The 27232-nt window shown below is 35.6% G+C and overlaps 1 protein-coding gene across 1 annotated transcript in view; it reads left to right on the top strand.

Moving 5' to 3' along the window:
• Positions 1–27232, top strand: part of MDGA2 (MAM domain containing glycosylphosphatidylinositol anchor 2) — an 879614-nt gene that overhangs the window by 529908 nt on the left and 322474 nt on the right. The window contains exon 4 of the mRNA XM_059182014.1: positions 3512–3708. Within this exon, the coding sequence (XP_059037997.1) occupies positions 3512–3708 (197 nt within the window). The remainder of the gene's footprint in view (positions 1–3511; positions 3709–27232) is intronic.

Genomic DNA, 27232 nt, shown 5'->3' with positions numbered 1-27232 from the left:
AATAGATGTACTAGCCCAGGATGAGAGCAACTTAGAATGGTAATAATAGAAAGAGGTGAGGAATATCTCCCAGGAAAGGTGATTAACCAGCATCCTGGAGTAGCTCCCCCTCCCCCACCCCATAGAATGAATTACCATACCTAAAAAAATGGATTTAAGCAGATGCTATAGAGCACTAGCCAGATCCCTTCCTGGGTACTGAAGGACTCATTCCTCCCACTGGTGAGTGTTTTAGCCACCCATGGCTAACAGCTAAATCCTTCTTTAGAAATTACCCTAAACCAAATGGAGCTATTCCTCCCAAGGTCATGCCCCTAGGTTGGGGTGGTGTCTAAGGCTTAGTTCTCTTGCCTTAGGGCAAGACAGTTCTGAGGAGATACTATAGCTCCATCACTTCTCTAGAGTGAAGGAGACCTTTTTTGCAACTAAGGTGCAGCTCGACTCTCCTCCTCAACAATCATGTCTTTTGCTAGAAGTGTTGTTCTAGAAGGTACTTCCCAGTGTACTTCCTGCACATATAACTCTTTAAGACAGTTTCTGTTTTCCAAGAAACCTGACCTATGGTAAATACACATATTCAGTATACATTCAGTAAAACTATATAGAGTTTGTGTTAAACATATATCCTGCTTTAAGTGATATATATGCATGCATATTGAACTATATATATATATATATGTGTGTGTGTGTGTGTGTGTACACCCACACACACATAAAATACATTTTTTAGACATGCCATTATTTGACTTTTCTAGAAGATATCTTGTCCTTGTCATGTTTGTTTTTAAGTCCAAAGAAGTATCATTTAGGGGCTGTGTGAAGTAGAAATTCCTAAACATGGGTGAATCCAACAGATAATTCTGCCAATAAAATTTTTAGTAAGCCATTGTCACAGGATTGGTTTTTTAGAAGGCCAGTGACCCAAAGCTTACACAGATCTGAGAAAAGCATGTTTAAGTGTTTGTTCAGGTTTGGTCTGTTCCTGACTGAGCCTGTTGACACCACCACCTAACAAGGAGAGAGCTAGGTATATGTCAATAAATGGATGTTTTAAGGACAATAATATTAGCTATTTGGAATCCAAGGAGAATCATCATTGTTATGTTGACCATCATCCAATTCTGTTTTGTTCCTAAACTAACTGGCTTCAGAATTTTGTTTTTATAACAAAATATAGCTCATATCTTTTAAAAATGAGACTATGACTAAAAGAAATTCTGTTTTGAATAAGAAAAAAAATACTGTCAACTCACAATACCTTTTTTCTCAAGTCTTTAAGGTTGAATTCAGTTAATCAAACTTCTTTAGGATTTGATTTGTATGTGAAGGACTAATCACCAAGTAAGCGAATGTTTGGTAGATTTTTAAAGACCTCTAAATGTTTCATGATAATGATACTGGTATCTCTAAGTACACTGACTATTAAAACCAGATAGTATATATCCCTGCATAGCTAATAGAATGAATTGAAACTGAAGTTTCCTTAAACTTTACCAAAAAAGGAGCAGTTCTGCAAATTTATACTACTGTAATTAGAGGCCTTTGAGGTAGCTGTGAAAAGATTCTGATGTTGGGGAAAAAAAAAAAAACTCAGAATGTTGCAAAACTAGAAATTTAAACAAGGCTGTCAGGCAATTCACATTTGGAAAAACCTTTTTTAAAACCAGGGACATTTGGGATTCTGTTCTTTGATTCCTTAGGGCAGCTATTACTTCACAACTTTTGTTGGCTTTTTATTATTTTAATGCATTACAAAGAATCTTTTCTAAAAGAACAGTGCCTTTTAAATATTCAGGGTAGCATATGCTCACACACCCCACTATTCTTACGTTTGTATAGTATTGTAGCTTCTCTTCAGTGTTCACATAAAAGTATTGGTCGTATAGAAAAAACTGCTAGCCTGAACAGATGACAAATGACACTTTTATCTCTTTAAAATGAGAGTTGAATGCCTTATGAATTGGTGAGATGAAGGTAAGAAAACAATGTGGAATTAATGGAAGTCTAAATGAAACCCCAATAATGATGATAGTAATAATAATAATAGCTAACTTTTATTAACATTTACTATGTGCCTAAGGCTTTAAGGACTAGCTCATTTAATTCTCTAACAGCCTTAATAGTAGGTACCTTAATATTCCCAATTTATCGTTAAGGAAATTAAAGACCATTGAAGTTATGTAATCTTTCAGTTACAAAGCCAAAGGGGGCAAAATGGGGTGACATTAATATTTAAATACAACAAATGTTTACATCACACTTGGTAACTATATACTGAGTTTATATTAGCACATGGAACCAAGAGCTTGTTGTTTTAGTTTTTCCCACTTTTTTTGTTGAGCTATAATTGTATTATATTAGTTTCAGGTGTACAACATGATGATTTGATATTTGTACATATTGCAAAATGATCAGCACAATAAGTTCAGTTACATCTATCATCATGCATAGGTACTGATTTTTTGTGTGTGTTTGTTTTTTCCTGTAATGACAGCTTTTAAGATTTACTCTCTTAGCAACTTTCAAATATACAATACAGTTGTTGTTTTAAGGCAAGTTCACTTCTTAATTTCTTTTTCTCTTAATGAAAGAACCTGGAATATGGTAAATCAGGGATTGGCAATCGATGCCAGACTATGACCCACGATGCAAATTTGGTTGTGGCATCTGCATTTGTAAATAGTCTTACTGGGACTCAGCAACATTCATCATCCATTCATTTACTTACTGCCTTTGACTGCTATTACACTATAATAGTAGGCTTAGGTAGTTGAGAGGAAGACTCTCTGAACCCAAGTTCATACAAAGCCCCAAGATATTTATGTATTGTTCCCCCACCCCAGGAAATATTTACTAAACACTATGGTGTATGCCCCTTCTTGAGAATGCATGTAAGATGGCAAAAATTTAGTCCTCATATCCAGCCGTAGAAATATTAATGCCTTTTAACACTATCTTCTAGTACCACATTTCAAAATAGCAAATACATTCTGGGAAATAAAATCTGAGATGAAGGAAAAACTTAACCCAGTATAAGATCATATTTCCTTACTATAAAGATAATAATTTATAAACATAATTCTTTATTGCTTTAAATATTCCGATTATAAATGTTTGAAGAAGTATATTAAGGGAGTCAGTTGAGCTGCTTGGTATTTATTTCTCTGTCACTATGTTTCATTGTTTTGGTTCATCTGTGAATTGGAGGGTCTTGGATTCTGATCTCTCTCATGGAGCTCTGTTGGAAATATACAGTCATTTGTACTATCTCAATAAGCAGAGATCTTAGGAAGCAACTATTATTCATCTTTATTGTCTATGATTGGAACTTTCTCTAAACATGTTCAGTAAACCAAATTTTAAAAAATGAGTCTAGTGAAGTGCAATAAAATCAAATATGAAAATGCACCTTTGGTTAGATTTTATATGTGTAATATCGTTGTAACACATAACAGTGTCGTTTGGTTGTTTTTAAATTTTTTTTTTTTTTTTTTTTTTTTTTTTTTTTTAGATTTGGATGACCCAGTAGTAACTGTTCATCAAAGTATAGGTGAAGCTAAAGAACAATTTTACTATGAGAGAACAGTGTTCCTCCGGTGTGTGGCCAATTCAAATCCACCTGTTCGGTACAGCTGGAGACGTGGTCAGGAGGTATTACTACAAGGATCTGATAAAGGAGTTGAGATTTATGAGCCCTTCTTTACCCAGGTAGGAATTAAGGTATTTACACCCCATTCTGCTAGAATATGTTTCTAATTCAGGTAGCATGCAATATTATGTCTATTTGAAAAGACTCTCCAGCTCTGACCTTTTAAAAATCAGTATGTTCTTGACTGGAAGATAACTCAAATAGTAAAAGACAATTTGTTAATTTTTTATGTGCTCATTAAATTTAAAATGTTAACATTTGAAAAAAAAATAAGTTAATGTATCCTAACTTGTATTTCTTTATAGGTTTACCTAGGTTTCACTATAAAGTGCATAATTTAACTTTCGCTGACTGCTTTATTTTTTGTGGTACATAGTTCTTGAAGGGAGAGATTTTGAGTTTCCTATTTGCAATGGCAAATACATTTTAAAGGAATGAAGAAATCTACTTGAAATCCATCTAGCTTTGGTTTTAGGAAAAAGTCTCTGATTTCTTTTGTTCATTTTGGGTTTTCACTTAGGTTAATAATAGAGCCTTAATTATGTAAAAACTAAAATATCTAATGCATCATTAACTTATTTAATAAAAAATTGAATTAATTTTACATGGAGTGAATGTGATATGGAATATTCTTCTGTAATATATATCAAGAGTGGAGAATTAGTAATTCTTTTTTTTTTTTTAAAGATTTTTATTTATTTATTTGACAGAGAGAGATTACAAGTAGGCAGAGAGGCAGGCAGAGAGAGAGGAGGAAGCAGGCTCCCTGCTGAGTGGAGAGCCTGATGCGGGACTCGATCCCAGGACCCTGAGATCATGACCTGAGCCGAAGGCAGCGGCTTAACCCACTGAGCCACCCAGGCGCCCGAGAATTAGTAATTCTTAAGAAAGACACTTTATGGGAATATTTGAGTGCCATTACTATAAAGCTTTTTTGGTGACTGGAAAGGAAGCAAGCCTTATTAACAAAGAAAAATATTTTAATTTTAAAATAGTCTATGGAAAATTATCAAAATAATTGTGACCATGAATAACAAAAAATATATAGATAATAAAATAAACAGGGATTTGGCCCCATTATCTGTAGCTTTGAAATATGTGACTATCATAGGACAATTTACAACTAAATTTTATATATTATGAATATTCTACTGCAAAACATTAAAGATAAATATTATGTTTTACTCCTCAACTCTCAACTCTGTAATAACAGAAGGTCATTGTGAATTTTTTAAAATTTCTCTGCATCTCCTTTTGTACCATTATATATATTTTCTTATGTAGTAAACCATTTACTTATAATGTCTGAGTCCTCACCCCTTTCAATTAATATAATTGCCAATGTTTAGATACTGACTGTGGAAGAATGCATGATATACAAAAAAACATCTGAACACATCATATATACTTACACTGCCATTTGAGGGTGTAGAACAGCTGGGACTTACCAATATATAAATCTCTAAAAATCATTCTTGGATACTGAGACTACCATGACAGCCTGTTTTGATCTGACCCTCTCCTGACTCAGGTCAATATAGCATCAACTGCTTTCTGTCAACAGAGAGGATCACAGTTTCACACATTCTGCAACACTATAATTCATTCTTCAATTTTTACTAATATTTATTTATTTAGAAATATTTATTTAGAAAATGAACAGAATATTTGTTAGTAGTATTTAGTTGCACGAGTGCCTCTAAGGTTTAGAAATAAGATAAATGATCACCTACCCCCTTTTTTCTATTGTCGATGTTTTTAAAGAATATATATGTTGTTTCTTCTAAGTTTTTATTTAATTCCAGTTAGTTAACATACAGTGTAATATTAGTTTTAGGTGTACAATATAGTAATTCAACACTTTCATATATCATTTGGTGCTCATCACAAGTGCCCTCCTTAATGACCATCACCTTTTTAAGCCATCCCCCCACTTACCTCTCTCTCCTCCTTCTGGTAACCATCTGTTCTCTATGATGAAGAGTCTCTTTCTTGATTTCTCTCTTTTATTTTTTTCCCTATTGTTTTTTTTTCATAAATTCCACATATGAATGAAATCATACAGTATTTGTCTTTTTCTCACTGACATTTCACTTAGCATACTCTGTAGTTCTCTTCATGTCTTGGCAAGTGGCAAGATTTCATCCTTTTTTATAGCTGAATAATATTCCATTGTGTATATGTACCACATCTTATTCATCCATTCATTAGTTGATGGACACTTGAACTGCTTCTATATCTTGGCTATCATAAATAATGCTGCAATTAACACAGGGGTACATGTATCCCTTTGTGGTAGTGTTCTTATATTTGGGTAAATTGCCAGTAGAGCAATTGCCAAGTCATAAAGTAGTTCTGTTTTTAACTTTCTGAGAAACCTCTATAAGACTTTTTTCCACCTTGACTACATCCATTTGCATTTCCACCAACAGTGCATGAGTGTTCCTTTTTCTCCACATACTCTCCAACACCTACTGTTTCTTGTTTTTTCGTTGGTTTTTGTTTGTTTGTTTGTTTGTTTGTTTAATTTAGCCATTCTGGTGGATGTGAGATGATAACACATTGTGGTTTTGATTTGCATTTCCCTGATGGTAGATGATGATGAGCATCTCTTCATGTGTCTGTTGGCGATCTGTGTGTCTTCTTTGGAGAAATGTCAGTTTTCTGCCCATTTTTAAATTGGACTTTTTGTTTTTTGGATGTTGAGTTTTATAAGTTCTTTATATGTTTTTGATACTAACCCTTTATCAGATATGTCATTTGCAAATATCTTCTCTTATTTCATGTATATTGTTAAAATTTAGAAAATGTGTTTTCCTCTAGAATCTTGTGAAACATTATAACTTTTACAGATACTAAGTTAACACTGTATAGCCATTTCTTACCTATAGGTAGATCTGATCTCTTGGACATGTATACATGTGCTCTGTATAAATTTGGGAGAACAATTATACTGTAAAAATTATTGGGCATTTGTTTATTAAACAAGCACAATGAAACATCCCATTCATTCTTTTGAATCTGTTTCTAGCTTCTATGTTAGCTTCTCTTAAAAACCATCTTATGAGAACTCTCAAATAGCTGTAACACATTCTGCCTTGTAAAAATAACTTTTATTTTTTCTTCCTCTTCTTTCTTCATTCTTTTATGAGAAAACAACTTTTAAATTTGAACATTTCAGAACAGAATATCAGTCTTTACTGTTCTTTATAAGACAAGCTTTCTCTGTGGTGGCTGGGCTCATAACTCTCTGCTTAGACCATCTGAATCCATTCTCTTAAAAAGTATTTAAGGAAAAATCAGACTTTCTTGCAAAATTCTGTGTTTTGGATTCACCTGATGTAGTTGAAAATTACCAAATAACATGCAGTTTAGCTCCTTTGAAAAGATATATTTCCTGCTTTTGGTTCCTGTGTTGCTTATCTCTCCCCCTGAAATAGCTACTTTGTATTTGTATCTGTCCTAAAAATTCATGTAGCAGCAAGGAATGCTTCCATAATTCTATGTTATGAATGTACTTAATTTGTTAATATCAAATGTGTTTTGTAGACCAAACTAATAGAAACTCAAATAGCAGCACATGGATAATTTAGTTCTTACAGCCATAGAGAATGTTGGTTTTCTCATAAATAAAATACTATCAATAGTTTTACGTCATATCACAGGTGATATACTGCATATAGACCTGATATACACAAGTACAACTGTATCACAAAACTTTCATTATCTCTCCATGGACATTTATAGTAGTGGAATAACGGGCTGCCATGCTCTATTACCCCAAACATCTGTCTAATCATTTAAAAATAAAAATCTGGGGCACTTGGGTGGCCCAGTGTGTTAAGCTTCTGACTCTTGGTTTCAGCTCAGGTCATGATCTCAGGGTCATGAGGTCGAGCCCTGCACTGGGCTCCCCACTGAGCATGGAGCCTGCTTGGGAATCTCTGTCTCCCTCTCCCCTCTCTCTCTGCCCTCTCCCACACACTCTCATGTAAGTATACATGCATGCTATCTTTCTCTCTCAAAAAATAAACAAAAAACCAAATAAATGAGGGGAGGAGTCAAGATGGTGGAGAAGTAGCAGGCTGAGACTACTTTAGCTAGCCGGAGATCAGCTAGATAGCTTATCTAAAGATTGCAAACACCTGCAAATCCATCGGCAGATGGAAGAGAAGAAGTACAGCAATTCTGGAAACAGAAAAACAACCACTTTCTGAAAGGTAGGACCAGCGGAGAAGTAAATCCAAAGTGACTGAAGATAGACCCCGGGGGGAGGGGCCGGCTCCCGGCAAGCGGCGAAGAAATGGAGCACAAAATCAGGACTTTTAAAAGTCTGTTCCACTGAGGGACATCGCTCCAGAGGCTAAACTGGGGCAAAGCCCACGCGGGGTAAGCGTGGCCTCAGGTCCCGCAGGGTCACAGAAGGATCTGGGGTATCTGAGTGTCGCAGAGCTTGCGGGTATTGGAACGGGAAAGCCGGCTACAGAGACAGAGCCGACAGTAAGCTCACAACGGTGTTGCCTTGAACTGGTCGCAGGCTCGGTGAGCTCGGAGCGCGGCTGGAGGTCAGGCAGACGGGAGTAACTGGGAGCTGTTCTCTGAGGGCACACTGAGGAGTGGGGCCCTGGCTCTTGGCTCCTCCGGGCTGGAGACCAGGAGGCTGCCATTTGTATTCCCGTCCTCCGAGCGCTCAGGGAACAAAAGCTCCTGAAAGCAAACCTGAGTGGATTACTCAGCCCGGCCCCTGGTAAGGGCGGTGCAATTCCGCCTGGGGCAAAGACACTTGAGAATCACTACACCAGGCCCCTCCCCCAGAAGATCAACAAGAAATCCAGCCGAGACCAAGTTCACCTACCAAGGAGTGCAGTTTCAATACCAAGGAGAGCAGCAGAATTCTAGAGGAGGAAAAAGCAAAGCACGGAACTCATGGCTTTTTCCCTGTGATTTTTTTTAGTCTTGCAGTTAATTTAATTTTTTTCTTTTTCATTTTTTGTTTTTTTTCTTGCCTTCTGGTAAAATTTTTTTTTAACTTTTACCTTTTTCTTTTTTAACGTTTTTAACAAGTTTATCTAATATATATATTTTTTCTTGTTTATATTTTTCTTTATTTGTTTTCTTTTTTAAAATTCTTTTCTTTTTTTAATTCTTTTCTTTTCTTTTTTTTTTTCTTTCTTCCTTTTTGAAGCTCTTTTTATCCCCTTTCTCCCCCCTCACGATTTGGGATGTCTTCTAATTTGGTTAAAGCATATTTTCCTGGGGTTGTTGCCACCCGTTTAGTATTTTACTTGCTCCTTCATATACTCTTATCTGGACAAAATGACAAGACGGAAAAATTCACCACAAAAAAAAGAACAAGAGGCAGTACCGAAGGCTAGGGACCTAATCAATACAGACATTGGTAAAATGTCAGATCTAGAGTTCAGAATGACAATTCTCAAGGTTCTAGCCGGGCTCAAAAAAGGCATGGAAGACATTAGAGAAACCCTCTCAGGAGATATAAAAGCCCTTTCTGGAGAAATAAAAGAACTAAAATCTAACCAAGTTGAAATCAAAAAAGCTATTAATGAGGTGCAATCAAAAATGGAGGCTCTCACTGCTAGGATAAATGAGGCAGAAGAAAGAATTAGTGATATAGAAGACCAAATGACAGAGAATAAAGAAGCTGAGCAAAAGAGGGACAAACAGCTACTGGACCATGAGGGGAGAATTTGAGAGATAAGTGACACCATAAGATGAAACAACATTAGAATAATTGGGATTCCAGAAGAAGAAGAAAGAGAGAGGGGAGCAGAAGTTAAACTGGAGAGAGTTATTGGGGAGAATTTCCCCAATATGGCAAAGGGAACGAGCATCAAAATTCAGGAGGTTCAGAGAACGCCCCTCAAAATCAATAAGAATAGGCCCACACCCCGTCACCTAATAGTAAAATTTACAAGTCTCAGTGACAAAGAGAAAATCCTGAAAGCAGCCCGGGAAAAGAAGTCTGTAACATACAATGGTAAAAATATTAGATTGGCAGCTGACTTATCCACAGAGACCTGGCAGGCCAGAAAGAGCTGGCATGATATTTTCAGAGCACTAAGCGAGAAAAACATGCAGCCCAGAATACTATATCCAGCTAGGCTATCATTGAAAATAGAAGGAGAGATTAAAAGCTTCCAGGACAAACAAAAACTGAAAGAATTTGCAAACACCAAACCAGCTCTACAGGAAATCTTGAAAGGGGTCCTCTAAGCAAAGAGAGAGCCTACAAGTGGTAGATCAGAAAGGAACAGAGACCATATACAGTAACAGTCACCTTACAGGCAATACAATGGCACTAAATTCATATCTCTCAATAGTTACCCTGAATGTTAATGGGATAAATGCCCCTGTCAAAAGACACAGGGTATCAGAATGGATAAAAGAATAAAACCCATCTATATGTTGCCTCCAAGAAACTCATTTTAAGCCCATAGACACCTGCAGATTTAAAGTGATGGGGTGGAAAAGAATTTACCATACTAATGGACATCGGAAGAAAGCAGGAGTGGCAATCCTTATATCAGATCAATTAGATTTTAAGCCAAAGACTATAATAAGAGATGAGGAAGGACACTATATCATACTCAAAGGGTCTGTCCAACAGGAAGATTTCACAATTTTAAATATCTATGCCCCCAACGTGGGAGCAGCCAACTATATAAACCAATTAATAACAAAATCAAAGAAACACATCAACAATAATACAATAATAGTAGGGGACTTTAACACTCCCCTCACTGAAATGGACAGATCATCCAAGCAAAAGATCAGCAAGGAAATAAAGGCCTTAAACGACACACTGGACCAGATGGACATCACAGATATATTCAGAACATTTCATCCCAAAGCAATAGAATACACATTCTTCTCCAGTGCACATGGAACATTCTCCAGAATAGATCACATCCTCGGTCCTAAATCAGGACTCAACCGGTATCAAAAGATTGCGATCATTCCCTGCATATTTTCAGACCACAATGCTCTAAAGCTAGAACTCAACCACAAAAGGAAGTTTGAAAAGAACCCAAATACATGGAGACTAAACAGCATCTTTCTAAAGAATGAATGGGTCAACCGGGAAATTAAAGAAGAATTGAAAAAAATCATGGAAACAAATGATAATGAAAATACACCGGTTCAAAATCTGTGGGACACAACAAAGGCAGTCCTGAGAGGAAAACATATAGCGGTACAAGCCTTTCTCAAGAAACAAGAAAGGTCTCAGGTATACAACCTAACCCTACACCTAAAGGAGCTGGAGAAAGAACAAGAAAGAAACCCTAAGCCCAGCAGGAGAAGAGAAATCATAAAGATCAGAGCAGAAATCAATGAAATAGAAACCAAAAAAACAATAGAACAAATCAATGAAACTAGGAGGTGGTTCTTTGAAAGAATTAATAAAATTGATAAACCCCTGGCCCGACTTATCAAAAAGAAAAGAGAAAAGACCCAAATAAATAAAATCATGAATGAAAGAGGAGAGATCACAACTAACACCAAAGAAATACAAACTATTATAAGAACATACTATGAGCAACACTACGTCAACAAATTTAACAATCTTGAAGAAATGGATGCATTCCTAGAAACATATAAACTACCATAACTGAACCAGGAAGAAATAGAAAGCCTGAACAGACCCATAACCAGTAAGGAGATTGAAACAGTCATTAAAAATCTCCAAACAAACAAAAGCCCAGGGCCAGATGGCTTCCCAGGGGAATTCTACCAAACATTTAAAGAAAAACTAATTCCTATTCTCCTGAAACTGTTCCAAAAAATAGAAATGGAAGGAAAACTTCCAAACTCATTTTATGAGGCCAGCATCACCTTGATCCCAAAACCAGACAAGGATCCCATCAAAAAAGAGAGCTATAAACCAATATCCTTGATGAACACAGATGCGAAAATACTCAACAAAATACTAGCCAATAGGATTCAACAGTACATTAAAAAGATTATTCACCACGACCAAGTGGGATTTATTCCAGGGCTGCAAGGTTGGTTCAACATCCGCAAATCAGTCAATGTGATACAACACATCAATAAAAGAAAGAACAAGAACCATATGATACTCTCAATAGATGCTGAAAAAGCATTTGACAAAGTACAGCATCCCTTCCTGATCAAAACTCTTCAAAGTGTAGGGATAGAGGGCACATACCTCAATATCATCAAAGCCATCTAGGAAAAACCCACCGCAAATATCATTCTCCATGGAGAAAAACTGAAAGCTTTTCCGCTAAGGTCAGGAACACGGCAGGGATGTTCATTATCACCACTGCTATTCAACATAGTACTAGAGGTCCTAGCCTCAGCAATCAGACAACAAAAGGAAATTAAAGGCATCCAAATTGGCAAAGAAGAAGTCAAATTATCACTCTTCACAGATGATATGATACTCTATGTGGAAAACCCAAAAGACTCCACTCCAAAACTGCTAGAACTTATACAGGAATTCAGTAAAGTGTCAGGATATAAAATCAATGCACAGAAATCAGTTGCATTTCTCTACACCAACAGCAAGACAGAAAAAAGAGAAATTAAGGAGTCAATCCCATTTACAATTGCACCCCAAACCATAAGATACCTAGGAATAAACCTAACCAAAGAGGCACTGAATCTATACTCGGAAAAGTATAAAGTACTCATGAAAGAAATTGAGGAAGACACAAAGAAATGGAAAAATGTTCCATGCTTCTGGATTGGAAGAATAAATATTGTGAAAATATCTATGCGACCTAAAGCAATCTACACATTTAATGCAATTCCTATCAACGTACCATCCATCTTTTTCAAAGAAATGGAACAAATAATTCTAAAATTTATATGGAACCAGAAAAGACCTCGAATAGCCAAAGGGATATTGAAAAAGAAAGCCAACGTGTGGCATCACAATTCCGAACTTCAAGCTCTATTACAAAGCTGTCAACATCAAGACAGCATGGTACTGGCACAAAAACAGACACATAGATCAATGGAACAGAATAGAGAGCCCAGAAATAGACCCTTAACTCTACAGTCAACTAATCTTCGACAAAGCAGGAAAGAATGTCCAATGGAAAAAAGACAGCCTCTTCAATAAATGGTGCTGGGAAAATTGGACAGCCACATGCAGAAAAATGAAATTGGACCATTTCCTTACACCACACACGAAAATAGACTCAAAATGGATGAAGGACATCAATGTGCAAAAGGAATCCATCAAAATCCTTGAGGAGAACACAGGCAGCAACCTCTTCGACCTCAGCCGCAGCAACATCTTCCTAGGAACAACGCCAAAGGGAAGGGAAGCAAGGGCAAAAATGAACTATTGGGATTTCATCAAGATCAAAAGCTTTTGCACAGCAAAGTAAACAGTTAACAAAATCAAAAGACAACTGACAAAATGGGAGAAGATATTTGCAAACGACATATCAGATAAAGGACTAGTGTCCAGAATCTATAAAGAACTTAGCAAACTCAACACCCAAAGAACAAAGAATCCAATCAAGAAATGGGCAGAGGACATGAACAGACATTTCTGCAAAGAAGACATCCAGATGGCCAACAGACACAGGAAAAAGTGCTCCATATCACTCGGCATCAGGGAAATACAAATCAATACCACAATGCGATATCACCTCACACCAGTCAGAATGTCTAAAATCAACAAGTCAGGAAATGACAGATGCTGGCGAGGATGCGGAGAAAGGGGAACCCTCCTACACTGTTGTTGGGAATGCAAGCTGGTGCAGCCACTCTGGAAAACAGCATGGAGGTTCCTCAAAATGTTGAAAATAGAACTGCCCTATGACCCAGCAATTGCTATTGGGTATTTACCCTAAAGATACAAACGTAGTGATCCAAAGGGGCACGTGCACCCGAATGTTTATAGCAGCAATGTCCACAATAGCCAAACTATGGAAAGAACCTAGATGTCCATCAACAGATGAATGGATCAAGAAGATGTGGTATATATACACAATGGAATACTATGCAGCCATCAAAAGAAATGAAATCTTGCCATTTGCGACAACATGGATGGAACTAGAGCGTATCATGCTTAGCGAAATAAGTCAAGCAGAAAAAGACAACTATCATATGATCTCCCTGATGTGAGGAAGTGGTGATGCAACATGGGGGCTTAAGTGGGTAGGAGAAGAATAAATGAAACAAGATGGGATTGGGAGGGAGACAAACCATAAGTGACTCTTAATCTCACAAAACAAACTGAGGGTTGCTGGGGGGAGGGGGTTTGGGAGAAGGGGGTGGGATTATGGGCATTGTTGGGGGAATGTGCTTTGGTGAGTGCTATGAAGTGTGTAAACCTAGTGATTCACAGACCTGTACCCCTGGGGATAAAAATATATGTTTATAAAAAATAAAAAAATAAAAAAATACCAAATAAATTAAAATGTAAATGTATTAAAATCTTTTTTCTGCTTTAATCCCTCCAGTGACTTTCAAATATTTAGGATAAATCTAAATAATGTATTGCTACCTAGATCATGTTTTACTTTGCTCTTCCTTGCTCTCTCTTTCTTAATCCATACTTCACTCATACGATTTCTACTAGCCAACCATGTCTATGCCTGGGGTCTCCATGTTATTAATTCTTCTTCATGTTTGCTTAGATAATATGCCAGGGGCCTTCTTCTTCTTCTTCTTCTTCTTTTTTTTTTTTTAATTTTATTTATTTATATGATAGAGAGAGAGCACATGTGCAAGCAGTGGGAGTGGCAGGGAGCGGGAGAAGCAGACTCCCTGCTGAATAGAGGGCCCAACACTTGCCTTAATCCCCGGACCCTGGGATCATGAGCAGAGCTGAAAGCGGCCACTTTTAACAGACTGAGACACCGAAGCACCTGGCAGGAGCCTTCTTAACACTGAAGACGTCACCTTAGAAAGGCTTCCCTTACACATATCTCTGAAGTAATATTCCTTGCTTTCCACATTGTAAATGTGGAAGTTGTATTTTATTTTTCCCATAGCGCTGAATCCATCAAATTATCTCATTTGTGTGTTTGGACATAAACTCACTAATTATAGAGACTTTATCCTTTCAATAGCTCAAACAGTGCCCAACACATGGAATATTCTCAGTAAATATATGTTAAATGTTGAGCCAGCACTTCCATGGAGAAGTCTGGATTTTGAGCTATGGTACAAATAAAACTGAATTCAAGTTACTAGTAACTCATGAGTCACTCTCTGTAATTCCATCCCTCTTGACCCTCTGAAGACGTCTCAGTGAAGTGTGAATGAGAATGATGTTATAATTGGTTCCACCTTAATGTATTTAGTTTCTAAACTGCTACTGATTTTCTAGTTAGTTTTTAATTGATTTCTAGTCTAATTTCACTATGTCAGAAAGCACACTCTGAACAGTTGTAATCTTTAGAAATTTGTCGAGATTTGCATTATGCTAAGCCTATGATCTGTTTTCATATATGGTCTATGTGCAGCCTCAAGAATGTGCGCTTCACATTTGTTTTGTGTCAGATAGGTCACATTTGTTATTGTGTTGTTCAGATTTCCTTTGTATTTTCTGATTTTTGTGTCTGCTGTTTTAAAAAACTATTTACAGAAGTTAATGTCTATTAATATGGCTGTCTATTTGTCTCATCTTTATTTATTTTTATTTATATAAGGCAATTCTTGCCTTATATATTTTGAAGGCATATTAATAGTACATATGGATATAGAATTATAATTTCCTGCTAGTTTACCTAAGTATGTTATCTTCCTACGCATATTATCTTCTTGATAATATGCTTCCTGATAGATTATCTAAGATATTTTATCTTCCTGGTAGATTATCATTAAGAGTGTCCGTTTGTACCTCTGAAAAAATGCTTCTTGCCGTAAAGACTGTTTGTCGTTCACTAATTTAAGAAGGTATACAGGTTTTTACGTTTTTATTTGAATTCCAGTTAGTTTCAGGTGTTCACTATAGTGGTCTAGCACTTCCACACAATGCCCTGTGGTCATGACAAGTGACATCCTTGATCCCTATCACCTGTTGCACCCATCCCTCCAATGCACCACCCTTCCGGTAACCATGAGTATGTTCTCTATAGTTGAGTCCGTTTGTTGATGAGCCTCTCTTTTGGTTAGTCTTTGGCTTATTTTGGGGGTTGGGTAAAATGGCAAATATTCACCTTTTACTTTCAAAATTTAGGTGTCTTTATGATATGTCACTTGTAATCAATATTTAGATTTTGTTGTTTTATTCTGGTAGGACAGGTCTTAGTTTTTAGCATATGTGACGCTTTGGTTTTGTTTTGTTTTCTTGTACGTGACCCACCTATTTTATTTTACTTGTCTATTCTTGCCTTCTTTTGGATTTAGCAAATATTTTTAATTATTCCATTTACTCCTCTATGTAAGAGTCGTAAGTTATCATAGTATATTTTATTGGTTACTTTAAAAATTACACCTTGCCTCCTCGATTATTACTTTATCACTTCTTCAGTAATGATAGGAGCTTAACATACTTTAACAATATGTACCCCTTTTGTATTTTATGTTATTTTTGTCTAGCGTTTTAACTTTGTTTTAAAATCAGCAAGATAATATCATTTTGTGCTCTAAAAAAATATTCATTTATATTCATTTTGAGTTAGTTTTTGTTTATGGTGTGAAGTAATGGTTGAGGTTCATTTTTTAGAGATAAATATACATGTGTTCTCCCACCATTTATTAAAAAGATCATTCACCACTAAATTTCTTTGGCACGTAAATTGAAAATCAATTGGCCCTGTATATTAGGGTCTATTTCTGAACTATTTATTCTGCTTCATTGATTTATATGTCTGTCTTTATGCTAATATGCCACACTGTCTTAATTACTGTGGCTTTATAATAAGTCTTAAAATCAGAAAGAGTAAATCTTCCAAGTATATTCATTCTTTTCAGAACTTATTTTAATGTTTTGGCCTTGTATTTGCACCTAAATTTTAGGATCATTTTGCCAATTTCTACTAAAATTCTGTTAAGATTTTGAATACAGTCGGTTGAATCTATAGATCAGTTTGAGAAGATTGCTTGCTATTGAACCAAGATGACGGATACTGGCAGTGTATTATAATCAAGCACAGAAAAACTCAATCTTCCTTATTTTGATTTTAGTGCTTTATCATGTATAATACTGCTTTACGAACGATCTGAGGGCATATGTAAAATTTTCTGGCCAATTTTACTTAGAGTTATCAACTTTTAAGATATAAGTTTTGAGTCTCTTTGTCTATATGTATATTTATCATAAGTGCATAGGAACCTGGTTATTGACTTAAGAAATTCTCAAGAGTTTCTTATAAAGAAATTGCGTCTCAGGGGTAAGGCAGACAGGTGTAGACAGCTACCTGGAAATCCCGAGGTTTCGTTTTCAATGGGCACAGTCAGTTTACTTTTGTGCAGGAAACACAAATACAGATTTTCACGGAGACTAATCTGGTCATATATATATATATATATATATATATATACATACATACACACACATACATACATACATATATATAAATCTGTCTGGTAGTATGAAAATAAGAACTGGTGAAGTTTGCTGTTCATGTCCCACATCTTAGAAAACAGTACAATGCCTATTGTCAGAATTCTGTATTTGGCCTTCTGGGCTGCCATTTGGAAGCTCTACTCAGGTCCACAGTTTCTTTAGGAGGGATGCAGTGGTACTTATGATAATATTACTAGTATTTTTTTTTTAAAGATTTTATTTATTTATTTGACAGAGAGAGAGTGTAAGAGAGACCATAAGAGGGGAGACGGTCAGAGGGAGAAGCAGACTCCCCATGGACCTGGGAGCCCGATGTGGGACTCGATCCCAGGATTCCAGGATCATGACCTGAGCCAAAGCCTCAACCAGCTGAGCCACACAGGCACCCCAATAATATTACCAGTCTTACATGACTCCAAACACAGAGAATTATGGAATAGGCAGTTTTCCTCTAAAAGGTCTATTGAATGACAAAATTAGAATTAGTAGATCAAAAATTCTGGGGCTGGAATTTTTATAATACAGATAAACATGATACAGGGCACACTTTTTTTGCCCATGAATCTCCTTGATGGCAAACAACATCCTCATTTGTAGCCTCTAACCCACTTGGAAATTTGGAAGACTGTGAATTATGGTTGACCAGCAGTAGAAAGCAGCAAAATGAACTTAGCTTGTGGTCTTTATTTTTATAATGATAAAATGTAATTTTTATGAAGGTTCTAATTTAAAATGTTATCATATCTATTCTTTTTCTCTACGGTGGAATATAAACCCACACTTTTCTAAGCGACTATCCAGAATTGTGTTATTGATTTAAAGGCATTATTCGTTTATTCTACATATCAAATTTGCTCGAGATTTGAAATTAATTCTGTGTTATATCCTTGAAATATTTCCTAAGATATATTTGCCTCCCTATAATGGCTTTGGCATTTATAATGAGATAGGAATGGTATTTATTGCTTGTTGTGCTAGTGTTTTTATGTGTGTATTTATGAATATATAAAATTCTTAGGTGTTATTGATTTCTTGGATAGTTCTTTCCTATTAACTACTGTGTAAACTTCATGATTGAAAAACTTTCCATATTAACATCATTTGTTTTGGAGCACTTTAGTAATATTTTAAATTATTCCCAACAGATCCTATGACCTTGTGGCTTCCTAATGTAAATAAGATCCAGTTAAAATAACTGAGATCTACTATGTGTAAGATATGGGAACTCTCTGCCAGAGATATAGAAGTTACTAGGTACGGCTCCTCCTCTGCTAACTTTGTTGATATGTATGGGGAGAACTTAAGGTAAATAATGATTATGATTCAAAGTAGAAATCACTGTCAAAATAGAGGCACACAATAATGCCATGGAGAAAGCATTCAAGGTAGAAAATAATAGTATCTGTAATAATACAGAAGGAAGACAATACTTCCAGGATTGGGTGGTGTTTCTCTGGTTGGCTGGATCAATAACTGATGTAGGCAGGGAAGAGTAGACTATAAGCTGGGACAGTATACTAGGATTCTATTGTAGAATAATCCACATTACAGATCATAGTGTGCTTATTTTTTAATATTAGAAAATAAATTCTTAAGGATGTTATGTTTTGTTCTTTAATACTGATGTCTTGTTTTATATTAAGGATAATTTCCCCATTCATATTAATTATATCAATTTGAATCAAATATTTATTTTACTATCCTGTTGAGTGAGAAAATCTTACTTATACTTTTTTTTTATATAACTCATGTTTCTGAGGTAAAATTGGCCTGAGTTCCTAAGTCTGATAGAATTTATAAGAACATAATGTAATAAATTTAAGAGGAATAATTATGCATTTATACTTCTTCATACTGAAGATGTAAGCTAATATATAGTGTCAATTTATAAATTAATAATAAATTAGTTATTAGAAATAGAAAAATGATTGTGAATTAAAAGGTTTTAATTTTTTTACTGGTATTGGAAAATAAATAATTATAAATTTCTAATTCGTTTTATGAGAATTTTAGAATTAGTGCTATAGGAGTATTTTACTACACAATGTCAACAGTGGTAAGGCCTACTGACTAATATATAGAATATCTTCCTTTTTAAATTTTATTTACAAAAAGTAGTTTTAAGAGCTTAAAACTATAGGTATTGCAAATAATTTGGTCAATATTAAAGAAAATGTACTTAAATTTTATAAACTGCACACATTTTTGCTATTTTTCTAGAACTTTTCATAAAGATTTTCATGACATCATCTTGTGTATTGTAATTATATCATCTAATTACAAGACCGAACATATTTACATCAATTACATAATTAGTTATAATTAGGCTAATTAGACTAATTATACAATTAGACAATAATCAACTGAAAATTCCTTTTTACAAATCATGGAAATTCACATGGAAAAAGCCTTCTATCATCACAGAATATTAAATGTATATGAGCAAAAGAATAAAATCAATTTTATGTGATAAAACCAGTTATAAGTAGTAAAGTCTAATCGGTATAAATCTATATTCAAATGTATACATACATGACATTTGATAGCATATATATGTATGCACACATATATTGATATATTTTGTTATGCAATATGCTATATATATATCTTTTTAATATAATGGACTTTGGGAAATGTTTATTGAGGGGAACAAGGTAATCCTGAATGTCTTCATCATTTCCAGGATGTAGTAAATTAATTAAGTAGGTAAGATTCAAATTTTCCCATAACTCACCATGTTGTTTTCTGTATTCCTTCAATAGGCTTTGTCTGTATTAGCCCCTCTCACTCTTTGGCATGCTGCCTAATCTTACATATTCACTTAGATGGCTATCCGGTAGGTTCACATATCTTGGTACCTTATTTTCTGAATACTAGATATAAATTTCTTAGGTCACCCAGAATAATTCTCCAATCCCATGATAGCTGAATAACCCAGCTATCATGGATCTAAAGTTCACAGTAAAAGTTATTCTTTTTTTTTTTTTTTTTGGTCTTTTCTTCTCATGTGTCTATTTTCCTGCTCCATTCTGCATAAGAATTAACTAGAATATGCTGTGTGCAAACCATTATATTTATTGGGCCATACTTGTTGTGGGAGTTATCTAGAAGGGCGACATGAATCCTCTTTTTAAGGCTTAACAATATGTATTCTTACTTTTGAGTAATATAAACACCAGGCACATTCCTAATCACAAAAACATAGGTACACAAAACATTTCAGGAATACATCTACTACAGTAGTAACCTCTGTATTTTAATGGCCAGAGCATCATTGCTGTTGGTTCAGATGTATCTGACTGTTTTGTATATTTCCTTCCCTTGTGACTTATTTCCCATTTACATTTTCTAATTCATAACTGACTATAATTCTGTGGATGGCCCCTAACTCAGCTTTATAAATCTATATTTCAGCCTCACCTAATGTTAAGAATTTTTTATTCCTATTACTACTTGAGTCAATATGGTTAAGCAATGTTGACTGAAAGCTTATGTGCAAGGCAGTGGTTGGGTATCTATTTTTTTCTAGTCAGCAATCTTGACTGAATTGACAGCATATACTCCACAAATGACAGGGGTGGAATGTCAGGTGAAGTTATCTCATATAATGGAAAAGCCAGATCGATACAAATATCTAATTCAAAAAAAAAAGCAAAATAAAAGTGAAAAAATATACAAAGCAAATGACAGAAAACATATACAGACAGTCCCCAGTTTGTGATGGTTCAATTTACGTTTTTTTGACTTTACAATGGTGTGAAAGTGATACAAATTCAAGAGAAACCATACTTCAGATTTTGAATTTTGGTCTTCTCAGGGCTAGTGATATACAGTTAGATACTGTTCTTGTGATGCTGGCAGCATAAATGAGCCAGAGTGCCCAGTCAGCCATGTGATCACAACAAGAGTGATACCCAACTGATCACAACCAATACCCGTATAGCCATTCTGTTTTTACTTACAGTATCATATTCAATTAATTATCTGAGATAGTCAACACTTTATTATAAATGGTCTTTATGCCAGGTGATTTTGCCCACCTGCAGGGAAATATAAGGGTTCTGGGCATGTTTAGGGTAATTGGGCTAATCTATGACATTTGGTATATTAGTTATATTAAATGCATTTTCTTTTTTTTTAATTTTTTATTTTTTATAAACATATATTTTTATCCCCAGGGGTACAGGTCTGTGAATCGCCAGGTTTACACACTTCACAGCACTCACCAAAGCACATACCATCCCCAATGTCCATAACCCCACCCCCCTTCTCCCAACCCCCTTCCCCCCAGCAACCCTCAGTTTGTTTTGTGAGATTAAGAGTCACTTATGGTTTGTCTTACTACATGCATTTTCAACTTACAGTATTTTCAACTTAGGATGAGTTTATCAAAGATCATTCTCTCTTTGCTGCGTAAGGTCAAGGAACAGAATTTCCAAGCACATCATTCCCTCTATGGTTGTAGTTAATTTTAAGTCAAGAAACTGGCTATTTCTTAATATATAACAGACAGGAAGTGCATGACTAACCTAACATTTAAAGGATTTGGCTGTTTCTCATACAATTTTTATTTTTTACCAAGAACAGGGAGGAGCAGGAGAGTTGGCCATGTGTTCATTCTAATAATCCACTTGAAAATATTCAAATGTAGAAAAATTACAGAGAAAAAATCAGTATCTGATTATTAATGTGACAAGTTTAATAGGAAGGGTAGAGAAATGAGAAAGTAATAAGGATAATACAAGAAATATAGCAACATAAGCAAAGGACCAAGTGCTTAGTGAAGAATAAAGTCTAATTTTTATAGATTTTATGTTTTTACCTTTTATTTTAAAAGTCATTTTGATTATATATTATGACTACATTTCTTCTTGAAGGATATAATGGGTGGAAAAGACTGAATTTTAGTGCATTCTTAATCAACAAATAATTTATTAAGCGATGGATAGGAAAATTTCTTACTATGTATTGTGAGAGAAACAGGATACCTCTATCCCAGGGGCCTTACGATTCATTTAAAGAACTTAAGGCAACCACTGAATGGTAACTCACAAGTAAGCACTAAATATTGACTTATGAACAGAGGGCATGTGATGTGATGAGCACTGAGTGTGATACGCAACTGATGAATTATTGAACACTACCTCTGAAACTAATGATGTACTGTATGTTGCCTAATAAAAATTTTAAATTAATTAATTAATTAATTAATAGATGTCTTAGTATAAAAATGCAATGAAAGTTCCAAAGAAAGTAAAAATTTACTTCTAATTGGGAAGGTCAGAAAAGAGTGGAGAATATGTACAAATCTTTTTGAACTGCACCTTGGTTAAGCTGGGAACAGAAAAAGATGCATATCAGGGGTTGGGGAGTGTTTTCTTTCTTCTTTTTCCTAAAGAATTATTTATTTATTTTAGGGGGGGAGGAGCAGAGGGAGAGGAGAGAGAGAGAGAGAGAGACTTTCAAGAAGACTCCCCGCCGAGCAGAGAGCCCAATGCAGGGCTCCATCTCAGGACCCTGAGATTATGACCTGAGCCAAAATCAAAAGCCAGATGCTTACTGACTGTGCCATCCAGGCACCCTGGGAGTGTTTTCTTTAAAGATGACAGAATTGAATATTATAAAAAGACAGTTCAAAATAGTGATGAAACTTAATTGATGGGAATGAGGAGTTTGAGGAATAAGGAAAAAGTAATTTTGCTTAAACTGCATAGGATCTCAAATGACAAACTGAAGTTTTTGAAATGGTGTCTTAGAAGAAAGTTGGGTAGAGTTTTCTAGCATGGACATGGCACGAGGCATGTCTGGTGGCAGCATCAGAATGATTATAATAAAAGAGAGCTGCAGTTCTTCATAGTAGACCATATATTACCTTAGCCAGAAAGAGCACTCAAGCAATGTTGGTTAAATCAGTGATAAGGGTCTAAAGCAAATACTGTGCCTATATGATTGGAAAGGAAAGGTCATTTCGTGAAAAGAAAATTAAGAATAATCTAAAGCTTAATGTCATTGAATGTGGGGTAATGAGAAACAGTAAAAAATGAATGATGCCATGTCTTCTGAGTCTGGATTATGGGAGAGTGATGGTGGCTTGCGTTAAAAAGAACATCAGCAGAGAAAATAGGTAATGCAGCCATTCTAATGGAGTGTAATAATGAACTTTCTAAGTTTAATATGACCTCGTATGCCCTACTGATGAAAATCTCCATCAAATAGTTATCAAAGAACATGACATGAGGCAGAAAGTCAGAGGTATGATAGGGAGAGGAGAGGACATGTACAGAGAGGCCAGGGCCATCCAACAGGAAAAGAAATACAAACTAGAAATAGAAGAGGTTGGGACACCTGGGTGGCTCAGTCAGTTAAGCATCTGCCTTCTGCTCAGGTCATGGTCCCAGAGCCCTGGGATCCAGCTCTGTGTTGGCTGGGCTCTCGGTTCTGCAGAGAGTGGGTTTCTCCCTTTCCCTCCGCCTGCCGCCCCCGACCCTGCTGGTGCTCTCTCTTTCCCTCTTGCTGTCAAATAAGTAAATAAAATCTTAAAAAAAAAAAAAATAGGGGCACCTGGGTGACTCAGTGGGTTAAGTCTCTACCTTCAGCTCAGGTCGTGATCTCAAGGTCCTGGGATGGAGTCCCGCATTGGACTCTCTGCTCAGCGGGGAGCCTGCTTCCTTCTCTCTTCCTGCCTTTCTGCCTACTTGTGATCTCTTTCTCTCTGTCAAATAAAAAAATAAAATCTTTAAAAAAAATAGAAATAGAAGAGGCAAGCCTAACTTGTTCGTTGGCAAAGTATAAGGTGGTTTCTTATAAGGGAGGCGGGTAATACAGGAAAAATAGAAGTCAATAAATGATATAAAAAATACATAAAAAAAGAATGATCAAAAAGAATTAGAAAACCAAAACAGATTATCTTAAGAGGTCCAGAGTGGGGGGAAAATACAAGTGCAAGATCATAATTGCTAACAACTGCAGTTAAAAGGATAGGAAAAAAATTGGAGAAGTTCTATTTTATTAATTATACTACTAATGGTGATTTTTTTAAAGCGTGTTTTTTTCTGTTGTTTTGCTTAGAGATTTGTCAGGAACCTATACATTGATGCTAATAAATACTATGATAATGGATCATATTCCACTGGAGATATATTAGTAGAAGATTACAGACTAAAATTTGTACAATAGATAGAAAATGAAAGGGAAAGCAACCAAGAAGTGACTAAATTATGATACAATAATTACATACAGATAGGGGCTGTCAAAGTAGCAAAGTGTTAGAAATAATCAGAAAAGTATAGAAGCATAAAAAAGAAAGATTTACTGAATTATAACAAAAGAGCATCATTAATGACAGTAGGTACAGTTTCAGTGGAGTGTCGAAATATTATTTTAAAAATATGGATTAAAAATAATTTTTCATTGGAAACAGAAACAAGTACTGACAGAATATAATTAACTGTGAATAAAGAGAATTTATCACTAAATATACATCTAAATGACACTCTTTCTCCTTTGTATGTATTTGAGAATCATTATTACTTTATGATTGCTTTTAGAATGTTAACTATACATACATTTACATCCTTTGAATTCATATCAGGTACCAAGCAGATAATAATCCTGGAGAAATAAATATGTGCAAATGCTTGAATGGTGAAATATAGGTAGTTATAGCACTTTCAATTCATTTACAAAGTATCTCTCCTGTGCTAAGTCCTGTGCTAGATGCTTGGAACTGAGAACAGGACAGACATAGTTAGTGCCCTCTAGGTACTTCCTGGCAAGGGGATGGATGAGTCTGGCAGAAAATTAATCCTTTCCTTAAATAAATGGAAAAATGAGACTGTATTATGAAGAAATAAGAGCACACTTCACCAAAAGTGATTCCTCCTCTTCCAGAAGGTGAGGCAAGGTTTACCTGTGGAAGTAGGGAGTACTGGTATCTAAGAATGAGATGAATTTGATAAGGCCTAGAGATGATGAACCAAGCACATGCAAAGGTTCTATGGTAGAAGGAAGCTGGATAAGGAACTCAGAGAATGAGGTGAGACTAGGGAGGAAAGGAGAATAGACCATATAGGGTTGACCATCATGTTAACAGCAATTGTGTTCACTTTAAGAACAATAGTTAAGTCATCGATGTGATTTAAGCAGAGAAATGTCATGATCAGATTTTTATATTAAAAAGAAATTCTGGTTGCAGATCGTTATGCTTGCCTGTGCTTTTTTCAAGATTTTATTTATTGGGGGCGGGGGGAGGATGCACAGAGGAAGGCGAAGAGAGAGAATCTTAAGTAGGCTCCATGCTCAGTGGAGCCCCATTGTAGGGCTTGATCTCAAGACCCTGAAATCATGACCTGAGCCAAAACCAAGAGGCAGACGCTTAACCAACTAAACCATCCAGATGCCCTGCTTGCTTGTGTTTTTAAACTATACTAACTGTAATCAGGAATTTCTTAAAGAATGTAGGATGTAGAGCATTACATTTAAAAATAAATAAAAAGAGTGGTCAAAAATGAGCATGTTTGAAAGTCAATAAAAGGATCTGGGAGGGAGATACTGAATATATGAACAAGAAGTAATCGAAAGTTCAAGATTCTTGTTACTAAAGAAGGAAGAGGAAATTTAGAGGACTGGATCTGAAGTTCGGTGTAGGATACGTTAGTTAAGTTTTAGGTGTCTGTGAGGCGTTAAAATGGACATATTGAGGTAAAAATTTGGTCTATGTATCTGAAACTTAAGGGAACATTCTGGAATAGAGATGTAGACATGAGGAGGAGGGCAGGAAGGTAGGGCTTGTAATAGTAAGAATAAGATCACCTAGGGGAATTTTATAACTCACAATTAATTGTGGGACAGGCAGCTCCAGGAATACCAACAGTTAAGTGTTGAGAGGAGAAAGGAGAGTGAAGAAATCTAACGAATGATAGTCACAAAGGTAGAAGGAGTAAGATATATCATTTCATTCAAAAATTGTCTGAGTCATCTGTTTCTGGTATAATATTTTCTTTCAACCATGCTAATTCTTTCAAACATGCTTTCTAACTAAGCACACACTTTTCTAGCCATTGTATTTAGTTAATATAAATGGGAACTCTGTAACACACTGAGAGCATGTTTTAAATATAAGTTCTAGAAACACGCACATTGACTTATGTATATTCATGTGGGATGCATTTGCTTTCGTTTGTATAGAAAAAAACCAGTGTCTTTCCTAAAGAAAAATTGGAAGATAGAAGATTGTTCCTTCTTAGTCCACTGGGGAAAGTAACTGATTTAAGACCAAATTTTGACAGTGCATGAATGGAATTATGGCCACAGCGCCCTTGCAACCTGAAGGAGAGATTGATTTGATGCATTTGAAAAACTAGGTATCCACATCTGTGTGTGAGCAAGCTTTTTTGCAAATGAGCAGGCAGTCCTTTGTGTTGTTACTAATTATTCCAATCCTTCTGAAGAATGTGTGAAAGTATTGCATTATTTAGGATTTGAGTGATATTACACATGGTTGCATATAGATGTTATTTGGAAAAAAATTAACATTTTGAAAATTGCTATACCAAATATGATTTCACTGGGATACTGTTTACTATTTCCATAATTAAGTTACTTATGAGAGGAACTATTTTGAGAAAGTACATTAATCACCTTACAAAGTAAGGAAATCTTAAAAAACCCATTTTGAGGGCGCCTGGGTGGCTCAGTGGGTTAAAACCTCTGCCTTTGGCTCAGGCCATGATCCCAGGGTCCTGGGATGAGCCCTGCATCCGGTTCTCTGCTCAGCAGGGAGTCTGCTTCCTCCTCTCTCTCTGCGTACCTCTCTGCCTACTTGTGATCTCTGTTTGTCAAATAAATAAATAAAATCTTTAAAAAAAAAAAACCCATTTTGAACTGGGAAGTTTTTTCTTTAATTTTTATTGTTGTTTGTTTGTTTCTTCTTTTACCATTTCAACAATTTCAATGCCATAATTTTACATGGCCTTTCCTGGCTCATCAAGAGTTTGTAAGATATTCCTGGCTACTTGCCTGATTTGAGTCTATCTACAGTTTTGCAGATTTACCTGGAAGATCTA

The sequence above is a fragment of the Mustela lutreola genome, chromosome 7, assembly GCF_030435805.1.
Source record: "Mustela lutreola isolate mMusLut2 chromosome 7, mMusLut2.pri, whole genome shotgun sequence".
Lineage (NCBI taxonomy): Eukaryota > Metazoa > Chordata > Mammalia > Carnivora > Mustelidae > Mustela > Mustela lutreola.
Note: the sequence above shows the minus strand (reverse complement) of the source record. Positions and strands in the feature narration are given on the sequence as shown.